General features: G+C 35.2%; 1 protein-coding gene across 1 annotated transcript; it reads right to left on the bottom strand.

Annotated features, from left to right (window-relative positions):
* Positions 1 to 7,985: 7,985 nt before the first annotated feature.
* On the bottom strand, positions 7,986 to 12,147 carry LOC127422390 (uncharacterized). Its single transcript, XM_051665883.1, has 4 exons — positions 11,585 to 12,147; positions 10,912 to 10,945; positions 10,257 to 10,310; positions 7,986 to 10,026 (listed from the first exon to the last, which is right to left on the bottom strand). The coding sequence occupies exons 1-4, from the start codon at positions 11,687 to 11,689 to the stop codon at positions 9,590 to 9,592; spliced, it is 630 nt and encodes a 209-aa protein (XP_051521843.1). The 5' UTR covers positions 11,690 to 12,147; the 3' UTR covers positions 7,986 to 9,589.

Genomic DNA, 12,147 nt, shown 5'->3' with positions numbered 1-12,147 from the left:
GAGACTAGACGAGATTTCCCACGCTCCTCTGTTTGAATTGGGCTAGATGTTTTGGAAATCAGTGTGCAGTTGTGAGCCTGAAGATTGGAAAAGCAATGATCTGGAATCTGTCACCAGGTTAAATACAATACGCTCGATCGACAGATGCGGCATAGTGCTGTTTACCATAATGATAATAATAACAATAATAATGATTTCGTTAATATCTAACTAATTCATTTTTTTTTTCACGTCTACAGTAGTTACAATTAAATAGAAGTAAACAGGGCCAATCCAAAAATAAAAAATAAAAAAATAAAAAATAAAAAAAATAAAACGTTAATAAAGGTATAGCACATAATAAAGGTATAACACTCAAACATGCACGTTTCCGACTTTAAAAACGTAAATCTAGCAAACTATTTTATATTTGCAATTTTTTTTTATTATTTAGTGTATATTTTTTAACATTATATAGGGATGTCCCGATACCATTTTTTTGCGAAAGAGTATGAGTAGGCTACGGATACTTCCTTTTTGGCACTCACCCATACCCGTTTTTATTTTATTTTTATTTTTACTTTATTTTTTTGAATTCCTTAGTAACAGTTTATTTAAAATGTATCATCAACATGGTGTTTAAATAAATGTATACATTAAAACTTTAATCAAATTAAGATATAACAATTAGTTTTCAACATAATATTGTATTATTATTATTATTTATTTATTTACACATCACTGATGTGAGATATTGCTTAAATATAATACAATTAATACTGTAGATAATGTAAATACACTTAGAGGTCACTAGGTGTATTTAGAGACTCTTAGTTTGAAGTTCTGTGTATCCTTGTCTTGTCATGTGATATTCTGTTTCCCTCATGTTCATGTGTCCTGTTCTCACTGGTTTATTGTCTTGTTAACTTGTTATCAGTTCTGTTCTGTTATTGGTTCCTGTTTAGATGAGCAAGTACAAGCAATTATCGAAACATTATTTATACCATGATCAATGGAAACATGGGTAAATGCTTCACGATTTTGCTAGAGTTGCTAAATAAGGATTACAAATACAGTATCACAAGCATGTGTGTGTACATACCTGACAAAACAGAAAACTGTCATAGTAAACTTCCAAGTATATTCAAGTAATGTTCACCACAGACCACAAATTTAAACCCCCCACTTTAAAAACCTGTAGGACATTCACGAGGGAACCCATTTTGAATTAGCCTTCCGGGTTCGCCTACAAATTGACATCAACAACTTTGCTTGGTCTAGTGCTAGGAACTCGTGATTGTAATTGTATCTGTCTGCATCCTGCAAGACTACAAGGAACACCCATAACAAATGTCAGGAACTTTTAATAGGTTCTACAATTGCTTACGATGCAGACTATCTTAACTAATGTCTCATTAATGACATTGTACATTTTGGGGTCAGGGACGAGTCTGTTTAGTCTGAAGCTCTGAGTGCAGTGTTGGGTAAGTTACTCTAAAAAAGTAATTAATAACTAACTACTAATTACATCTTCTACAGTGTATTAGAGCACTGTACTAATTACTCTGTCTGAAAAGTAATTGCATTACTTATTACTAATTACTTTCTAAAACCCTTATCAACCTCGACCAGATGAAAAATACAAGGATAGACATGAAACTGTTCTTTTAATTCTTTCAAAAAATCAAATAAATTATTCTTGAACTGGCCAAAGAATTTAAGTGGGCAGCGTTAAATTAAGAAACATATATTTTAACATTAGATTTTAAATTTTGATTTTAAATTCACTAGTTTTATATAGAATTGTTCTATACAGTATTTAATGCAATTACATCAGAAGTAATGTTAAGAGTAATCCCTTATTTCATTGAAAAAGTAATTTAATTGCAGTAATTAATTACTTAGTAATTAACTAACACTGTTTGGGTGTGAGGCCTTTTGTCTGATTCCTTTTGTTCTGCGGCTGTTTTATTGGATGCCTAACTGTATGAAAATTGACAATGGTTTTCCTAAGGCCGGCAGCCTCTTGTCTGAGGCATAATGCTGTTACGTCTAATTACTGAGAACTGATGTTGATGTATGACATGAGGATTTCCTAATAGATATTAGGCTTGTTAGAGATGCCAAACACCAAGCCTTGAAAGTAGACATGAGTAGGCGGCTGCAGTCAGGGGAAGAGTGAAATTAGTGCTGTAAAGTCAGACAGTTCTCACTTGTCGTAGTGGATCAGCAATCTATGAGATCAATGGCAGATATTGCGGGATTCGCGTTCATGTGATTTGTTGCTGATAAAATGAATGTACTTTAAATTCTGTTGCATTTAAATGAAAATGAATGTGATGAACACTGTACCTGTAATTTAATTCCCCCCAAAAGTCGTGTCTTTTTCATCCATTTTCAGTTTAATAAAGACACGTATTTGAGATATTTTAGAAATATGATAAAAATCACATATCCCATACAGCGATAGCACTATCAGAGTATTGGGAAAAATCACATATAATTTATACACATAAAAACATGATATCAGAGTTAAAAATCAAACTTTTTAGAAGAGAACAAAAAATCACAGTTGTTTAAGCCAATGAGCATTAAAGGGGTTGTTCACCCAAAAATGAAAATTCTCTTGTCATTTACTCACCCTCATGCCATCCCAGATGTGTATGACTTACTTTCTTCTGCTGAACACAAACTAAGGTTTTTAGAAAAATATCTCAGCTCTGTAGGTCCATACAACGCAAGTGAATGGGCACCAAAATGTTGAAGCTCCAAAAGGACATAATGGCAGTCCAGTGGTTAAATCTATATCTTCATAAGCTAAATAATAGGTGTGGGTGAGAAAGAGATCAATATTTAAGTCCTTTTTTACTATCAATCTCCATTCACTTTCACATTCTTCTTTTGTTTTTGTCGATTTGCATTCTTAAATATTGATCTTTTTCTCACCCACACCTATCATGATATCTGAAAACATGTTTTTTTTTTTTTTTTACAGTATAACTGTCTGAATGTGCTAGTATATTTGTTAATTTGATGATACAGAGAAGACAAATGGGGTTTTGGTAAATAACATACAATGAGCTGTGCAAAAATCAGCTTTTGATCAAGGCCTAATGCTTCTTGTTCACATAACTGAACGTGTGAATGTACATGCATCTGTCATGTGAACATCAACACATCAAGTGTTCCATCAGGCTGAGTAATTAAAAAGTTAAACAGTTTAGTCCAAAATGAAAAGATTTGTTTTTTACAGCTTTTACATGTTATTAAACTGCATTCTGTGTCTTAATATGAAACCAATGATACCGTGGAATGTGCTTTAATATTTCTTAATTTAATAGTTGCTGATTTGAACTTGTGACTGTGCCTTTAACTGGAGATTTTTGCACGTTAGATATTGACAGAGGGAAGTTGAGGAATTGTTTGATTGCACAAGCCTGACTGGTTTCCCCCTACACAATGACTCATGAGTCATCACTCATTTACAATTTAGCCAAGGTTTGCCCTTTATTGATTTCAGCACTCTTACTCATGGATTGTCAGAGAACAAATTTGATAATAGTTCAGCTTCTGTAGGAAGCGTATGATGTGATCACAAAGCTGAGTAAATACGCCAATGAGGGGACTCTGATCCACTTACAGTTGCAACTTTATGCTTAAAATTGTTCATTTGAAGTGAATCAGATCATTGGACATGCAGGTAGCTTAAATCCTTATGTGACACTTTGATCAGTCAAGGGGGCACCAAGGTCAACCAAAGGTCAAAATTTAGACACATGAATAAAGATTTCGGCCATTTTCAGACATCCCTTTTTACATGCAATAATCATTTAACTTAATTATAAAAAGGTACAAATATGTTTTTTTTTTTTGGTCAAATAATCTATTCAAAATCCTATTGACTCAAAAATCTAAGGGGTATGTGCCCCGCCGCCTGAATGGGCATGATGCCTCTACAAACTGCAATAAGAAGACATCCCTCCAATCTAAAAGTGTGATTTCTAATCAACTGGTGAAGCCAAAAGACATGTTGTCCAAATTTTGAACAGACAGGGTGTTAGCAATGATATTTGGAGGGATCCCAAATGTGAAGATTAATTCCTCTCAGCAACCATTTTAGTTCACATCAATTAGAACATTTGAAATCAAATAGAAGCACCATGGCTCATTATAGCACATCTCACAATTAAGTGTCAGGAAGCTGATTTTACAATTTCAAATCATGATCCCTGCACCCATAAGGAGTTTACTTGCATGCAGTTTATATGTTATATGTAATAGTATGTCATGGTCAATAGTATATCAATTGTGAATAAATGAGTTTAGATGTGTGACAGTAAACAAATATAAATTATGTGAATATTCGAAATAATGTAATATATTCAGTGGAGTTTGGAAATATTTTAGCAGTGTAGGCAGACAGTATGCAAACAAAGAAAAAGCAAAACCGAAAGTAATCAGTTTCACCCAAATGTTCAAATAATATTGAGTTAATTAACAGCTACAGTATATTTTCAGAAATAACCCATCAGGCATCCTCAGAAACTATTTCACATTTGGCTAGCTTCAACCAAATTCATCAAACAGTTCAGAGAGATTTTACCACCAGATACCAGAACACATGATGTAGGCTATTTGGTTGAAACTAGCCAGCAGACCAACACTCACCCAGTAGTATTTTAAAATACTTGAAAGTGAATCTTTGTGGAAGAAACTGTCTGACAGCTTGTCTAGGAACTGTTGGCATGCCTCAGTGTGACTTGCATATTTCTTCTCACTGAAACTTGTTATATCCACATACAATGTTCACTGACATATTTGGCATTGGCACATATTAGTGCACATGCTTTACACTTAGCAGAGTTAACAGTGAAAAATACGGTCATTCCAAGATTACAGTTACTAACACCTAACCAGAATCTTTTTCTGTACAAACAAATATGCCTATCAGTAATACGTGCTTTATAATTAATGCCTACCAGAGGACAATTGTGGCTATCTGCACTGTACATGTAACTGCACAACCTTTGTTGTAAATATGCAAGTCACAGTGAGGCATGCCAACAGTTCCTATTGCCAACATTGTTAGTAAAACTTAGAAATTTCTTTTTTTATGTTGACTAACTTTGGCATGCTGATTTAGATGAGGACCATAAAAAAAAAAATAAAAAAAAAAAGATGACTGTAACAGGGTTCAGTGGAAAGGACGCGGCGGGAACTGGACGAAGCATCAAAGCAATGTTTTTAATAAACTTAAACACTAAGACACACAAACATAAAGGCATACAGGGCAGCTGCCTGTAGCTCTCTCCTGAACTGCCGCATCTCCTTGCACTTATCCCAAGGGTGTAGCAGCTGCGGGGGATGTGGGGGACACTTCCAAACGGTGGATTTGTATACAGTATTCTTTGAGTTTTGTTACTTTGGGCTGATTGAGCGACCATCCAGCCAATCACAGGTGAGTTTCATGAGACACGTAACAGGTCCTCAGTCAGACAGTCTAATCCATTCATTTCTACAAAGTTGCTTTCAACAATGCTCATTTATCCATGTTTTTATCAGCATTAATGTTGATCTAAATTAATAATCTAGAGATGAGGAACATACAAACAAGAGTTATTTATCAGCATATCGTTCTTGATTGGCAGCATTATGTGAAATGCACTGCACAAGCACAGAGTAAAAAATACAGTTGTGCACTTGCACAGTTGTTATTATTGTAATTGATTAAATCCTTTATTTAGGACCAGCTTGTACTCAGTCTTATATTGTCATGTGTGAAACAGAAGCAAATGCTCCACAATTTTTGCAGCTAATTTTGCAATTATTTTGCAATACTTAAATCTTTAATATACCACAAATATTAAAAGTAAATAATATATATAATACTTATTCTTGTATATTAATATATACTGTAAAATATTAATACTGCACTGTAAGTGTTGGGTCTGTGCGAGCCACCGACATTCAAAACATTGTAAAAGTGTCTGCCACAAGGGGGCAGTACTTACCTCACCATCCACATGAACAAAACTGACCATCGCACTCACTTTTTCTTTTTTTTTAGGCTACATACATCCTACTAAAATGTTTTGAATATACTTTTAAAGAACAGTTAAATAGCATTATTTTAGGAAGTTATTTTAAGTGTTTCTGAGCTGCTGCTGTCTATTTTTCAAGCTTTTTATTTTTAAAGAAAAAAGTACTTTTTACTCCTTAAATTGTATTAATTATTTTATTTAGACTTAAAAAGTACTCGTTACATTTGTGCAAATAATTTTCTTTCATCTCACTAAACTAACCAATTGTATTGCGCTCTTGTGCAATTTAATTTAATATGATTTATTCCGCCAATTAAATTCATTTAATGTACAATGCAATTGGCCACAAGATTCTCTCTCACAATATCTCCTCTCTCTATATGTCATTCTAGCTAGGAAAAAAAGTTCATTTTTAAATTTGTAATACTTAAGTAGAATTTAACATGAAAACCTTTTTACTTCTAGGCCTAGCTATACCTTTAATTCTGTTTTGGCAAGATACTCGGAATTTGAATTTAGTCAAATTTTCACTCAGTATCCAGACAACTCACTTAAGAACAATTTCTGAGTACTTTTACACCCCTGAGCAACATGTCAATCTTGATTGTAAATTATGACAATCTATTTGTGACACTATAAATCTTTAGTTCAACTGTAGTAAACAAAGCACAAACATTTATTATATACACAATATCTTTTTTCCCATAATTTATGTGATTTGTCACCACAAACATGATTAAATACAGCTTTAGGCACACAATGGGAGCTGGCACATATTCCTTTATTTATAATTAATAGTTTAAATAAAAATATTACAACTTTCATATAAATATATTGTGTTTATACATTTGAGAGCAGTGAAAACATAATTTAAGTAACTCAGCATGAACAGTAACCTTGTAGCCAATTAACTATATTCAGTCATGTCATACAGGCTTAGCTGAGTGATTTGAACACAAACACTGTTTGGCTTAATTTGGCTTGGATTAGTGTGGCTCACTAGCAGTATTTTACTAGTGGTAACCCATTTTAAAACAACAACAACATCAACAAAAACAAGACCAGTCTCGCTATCAAGACCAGCCATCCAACACCCCTATCAGAAAACATTACATCATATTCTTTATATTTATAAACCAGCATTGTTATATAGTATATACTGTATAAAACAATCCCAGACTCTTACGTTATAGAAGCACAACTTTACACAATACAGTGCTGCTCTATAGCCATACCTTTTTTTATGACACATTTCTCATTTACATCATACATTGATGTGATGCTGGACAAAATGTGAAGACAGGATGTCATGAGAGGTTGTTATATTCAGCTGTCGATGATTACAGCAAAATGTATTTCATCGAACAACTACCCACTCACTCAGAATTAGCTTACAACTTCTGTTTTGGAATACAACATTGTTTGCAGTTGTTTTTAGGCAGTGATGACATCCTTTATGACACCCTCTCTCCCGAAGCGTCAAATACTGCTGCTTGTGCAAGAGCCCAGCGCGTCAACAGGTGGACGCCAAAAGCACCCTATCCGGGTATGGTTTCAATGACAAACGTTCGGCATCAAAAACTGATATTTATCATTGTAAAATTATATGTTGGGGTAGAATTTTATCATTCTGATATGATATGTCGGGGTATGATTTTCATTATGTTTGTAATCAGCCAAGTAAATTCACAATGGTAATGTTTAATCAGCAACATGTATTATTTTACAATGGTTAATGTTTTATAATAGTAATTATATATAAGGGAGAGTGGGGCAAAAACTAACACTTTTTTGTTTTCTTAAGTTTGTGTAAATGTACTTGGGGTTCGATGTATTTTTCACATTAATTTCACACGTGTCTTTTACATATATGTAGTCTTGTTTCATGAATACAGCATATACGTTTTTCGCCATCTACCTTGAAAAAAAAAAAGAAAGTGAAATGCTACAACGTGCCCCCATAGGTGGGGCACATTGTAACAAGACCATATAACAGCTTAAAATCCCCCTCTAACAACTGTATCTGATCTAATTAAAAAGCCTAGAAGATAAACTAAATTTTCATGTCAATAAAAGCCATTTATAACTTTGTCATATATAATATAGCAATAATTGACACTTGACAATAAATACATAAAGCCACAACATTGACCCAAAGAATACATGGATTGATGACACACACACACACACACACCCACCCGCATTAAGAGGAATTATGTAAATTACATATCTGACTGCATGGAATTGCATATAGGTTTTTTTTTTTTTTTTTTTTTTTGTAATTGGGGCACATTGTAACGCAGTGTTACAACGTGCCCAGTCGGCGCAACTGGAATTTAAACCTGGCTAGTCACTAAAAGACTATGTAAGATGCTAGCTAAATGTAAAAACAGAGATGAAAATTTACTTTCATGTGAATCTTTACTTTTGCTACTTTAAAATGAACTTTTGGCGATGTCTTCCAAAGTTTTTTGATTTTTTTTTTTTATCTACACAGTGTTGATACGGCAACAAGTAAACAAATGAAGTTTCGTCTTACCAGCGTGTGTGGAAACGTTTAAACCATGTGTGTTACAACAACTAGCCCCGCGTTAGTTTATGCCCCGCGCTCCGCTACACATTCTGTGAAGTGACCTGTTCAGTTCCGGGTGTATTCCATGCATTCCGATCTCTCTGTGTGAAGAACAGACCCAAATGTACGTTTTTATTTCGCGGTCCCCCGGTGTCCGCCGTTACACATTTCAGCTCTCGACTCGTTCTAGTAACAAATTCAAAAATCGCCGCCACAAGAAGGCGTCAGCGCGACGTCACGCACCATTGGCTCTCGCGTGTCTTGTGACCGATTACGATGAGCACTAGTTCAGATGTATCTTTTGAATGAGATGCGTGACCGGTATAGGGCGCTGCCTACACAGAGAGTGAGATTTTCAGCGATTAAAATCTTCGGGTTCACTCTGTTCCTCACACAATCCTATCGTATGGTTTGGAACTATTATAGTGCTTTTGTATCATTTTTATTTTAAATAAATGATTGTGACTGTACTTTGATCTGCTTGTTATGTCTTTAATATTGTTGAGAATTGGTTAGGTTTTGGCATATGGGTGGGGTCGGGTGCTTAATATATAAGTATAATGAAACATTGCGGTTAAACACACCGCAGTGACGCCTCCCTTTGAGACTGCCCTCCGCGTGCGTCGGATACAGACGCTAGAGAGTGCTTTTGGCGTCTGTAGATTGACGCGCTGGGCTCTTGCACAAGCGGCAGTATTTGACACCTCGGGAGTGAGAACGGGTTGTTTATGAGGACGTACTGTACAGTCTCTTCAAAGTCAGACATCAACAGTACCTCATGCCCTTTTCATTTTGTCTCATAAAAAAACTGAAACAATACTCACTCATACATCACTTGAAAGATAACGTGTCACACTTCTGAGAAGATCATGAGATGTGATCTTTATGTTTCAAAAGGAAACAAAAGAAATAAAATCAACAAAGAATGTATCACAACCTCCTACGCAACCATTGTTAGTGTCAACGGGCATATCCTAACAGCTGGATGATCTCAAGTCTACCAGCTGTCTGACCATTTTAGGATAGTGATATAGGTGGAGAAAGGTCGTGAGTCGATGTTCACCATATCACTTGGAAATGCTCGCACTGATAACTGGTTTGTTGATTTCATGTTCATCAGAAGGAAAGTGTTGAGCTTTGCATCTTGCACCGTGTTGGCATTCACCATCTGAGTGTCATGTGCGGCAGCAAACATCTGCGTGCTCTCACCATAGTTGAGATCCACCAGAAGTTTGAGCTCTACTGAAGTTGGAGAGCTGCTGTTACTGTGAGTCTTTAACTTAAAGTTGACCTGTATGTAGACCAGGTAAACGCCGCTCTCTTGTATGACAATCCACTTGCCGGTGTGATCCTGAATACTTTCACTCTCATTCCTGTGTCCCTCCCACTCATTCTCCCACATCAAACGGCCATCTGCCTGACTGCAGCTATAAGCTAGATGAAAGTCAAAGACAGAGAGAAATATAGCAAGAGTTATCTTTACGTTTTGGAATCAAAAGTAGGCCTAATTGATGTATATAAAGGTATCATCTGGCACTTATAATGTAAAAACTTAATGCAAAAAGAATTGAATTCATATACGAGACATTGTGGGTGCCAATAAAAAAATATACAGCTTAGCCTATGCCATTTTTATTACACAAATGCATTTAGAAACAAATCACCTTTTAGAAGCCAGTGTTCTCGAGAGGGTTGATGCTTGAACATATTCTCAGTGGCTGTCAGAGAGAAAAGAGAAGAAGATAGTAATTGTGGCACACCCAAACCCAAACTACACCCCAAAACGTTTCTACAACAGACTCCCAGAAGACACAAAAGAGCACTGTTGTCTAAGATCTCTAAAATATAATTGAATTACATAGGTAACATCTACTAAATAGTGTTCCAATATATCATATGTAGGAAACAAATCTAAATATAACTCACAAAGTACCATGTTTATAGTTACAATTATTGTTGCTACTGTATAACCATTAAAAATTCATAGGATTTCTTTTACAGTCTGTGTTAGAAGCTTCTTTATGTAATTTAGTTTAATTTCTGAAGTTACCTCAATATCTACAGTAACAATAACTGTCACTATAGAATATTTTGGGGAAAATATGGTTACCATAACTTTTTTATGGGTACCAGAAATATATATATATATATATATATATATATATATATATATATATATATATATATACTAATCAGGTACAATAAGCCTCGTTTGATAACTTTTCTTTCCCATTTTGAGAGCTGGATGAAAGTTTCGACAGCACAATATCAAATCACCTGAACAACATGCAAATAGATCTTGACATTAGATACACTTACCACTGACGATGTTAACTCTTTGGCATTCAGTCATCTGTTGAAATCACATATCATCATGTCATGTACATTCTTCACGAAAGCAGAGAGCAGGCTAACTGAGGGGCCGTTCACACCGTCCGTCCGCGCTGTTGTTCAGTTGTTTTTCTGCGTAAACATGCGCTAGATAGACTTCTTGACTGTTGCGCCGCCATTAGATCTTTAACTGTTAAAAAGATTTCTCAAGACACCTTTATCAAGCTTTTTGTAACGCAATACGTATTCGGTGTGAACGGCTCCTAACATAAGTACGCTAGTGTACGGTTGGCAAAAATGCAACAAGTCTTAATTTACAAACACGCCCCCCTGCAACTCGACTATTCGTGATTCTCAAAGTGAATTACTATTCACTTTAAGCACTGCAGAAATCCATTAGCTAGAAAACAAATGTTTAAAACTATCATTTCGACACACTTGTGGTTCTAACTGTAAACTAAATCGCTCCTAGTTGTATTCAACCCGATTCACCCACAGAAAATGCATAGTTATCGTCTTAATATCCCATTGAACATCAAAACAATGTAAAACACTACCACCGGTCATTTTAATGCACACAAAGTCTTAAATAGCCATATTTGTAAGAAACGGAAATGTTTTGTAAATGAAATTTGAAGGCAGTAGATCATGTTACATTTACCTTAGAAAGGAAAACATATGTCAAGCATGACGCAATTAAAATAACGACTATGGATGCTATGGATGTCCAGACAAAATGCGCTCTGGCGGTGCGCGCCATCTCCATGCCTGCTCCACTAGATACTGAGTTAACCGCAGTCTCAGACTGGAAATGCACTTGTACGTACCGGATGAAGTAGTCACTGTATTGAGATATGGATCTCCCACGCTTTCAATGCTGCGTTACCTTACGGGTGAGACGAGGGTGGAAGTGATCATGTGTGACAGAAAGAAATGTGGCTTTCACTATACAATTCTTTTCACTATACGATTCTTTTCACTATACGATTCTTTTCACTATACGATTCTTTTCACTATACAATTCTTTTCACTATACGATTCTTTTAACTATCTGTGAAACAGGTTGCAACTTGGTTTAATATGCTTGCATGATTATGTCGGATATGTAAGAGGTTGGTCCTTACACGCTTAAAGGAATATTCCGGGTTCAATAAAAGTTGAGCTCAATCAGCCGCATTTGTGGCAAAATACTAATTACCTGATTACCACAAAAATAAATTTTGA

This window comes from Myxocyprinus asiaticus, chromosome 3 (genome assembly GCF_019703515.2).
Source record: "Myxocyprinus asiaticus isolate MX2 ecotype Aquarium Trade chromosome 3, UBuf_Myxa_2, whole genome shotgun sequence".
Classification (NCBI taxonomy): domain Eukaryota; kingdom Metazoa; phylum Chordata; class Actinopteri; order Cypriniformes; family Catostomidae; genus Myxocyprinus; species Myxocyprinus asiaticus.
The sequence above is the reverse complement of the archived record's forward strand: the minus strand, read 5'-3'. Positions and strand labels throughout refer to the sequence as shown.

What these genes read in the sequence shown, in the direction of transcription:
- LOC127422390 (XM_051665883.1), bottom strand. Translation starts at nt 11,689, where the DNA reads ATGGAGATGGCGCGCACCGCCAGAGCGCATTTTGTCTGGACATCCATA. An exon ending in AAGAGTTAACATCGTCAGTG is followed by an intron (nt 10,311 to 10,911) that starts GTAAGTGTATCT and finishes TCTCTCTGACAG; the next exon opens with CCACTGAGAATATGTTCAAG. An exon ending in AGAACACTGGCTTCTAAAAG is followed by an intron (nt 10,027 to 10,256) that starts GTGATTTGTTTC and finishes ACTTTCATCTAG; the next exon opens with CTTATAGCTGCAGTCAGGCA.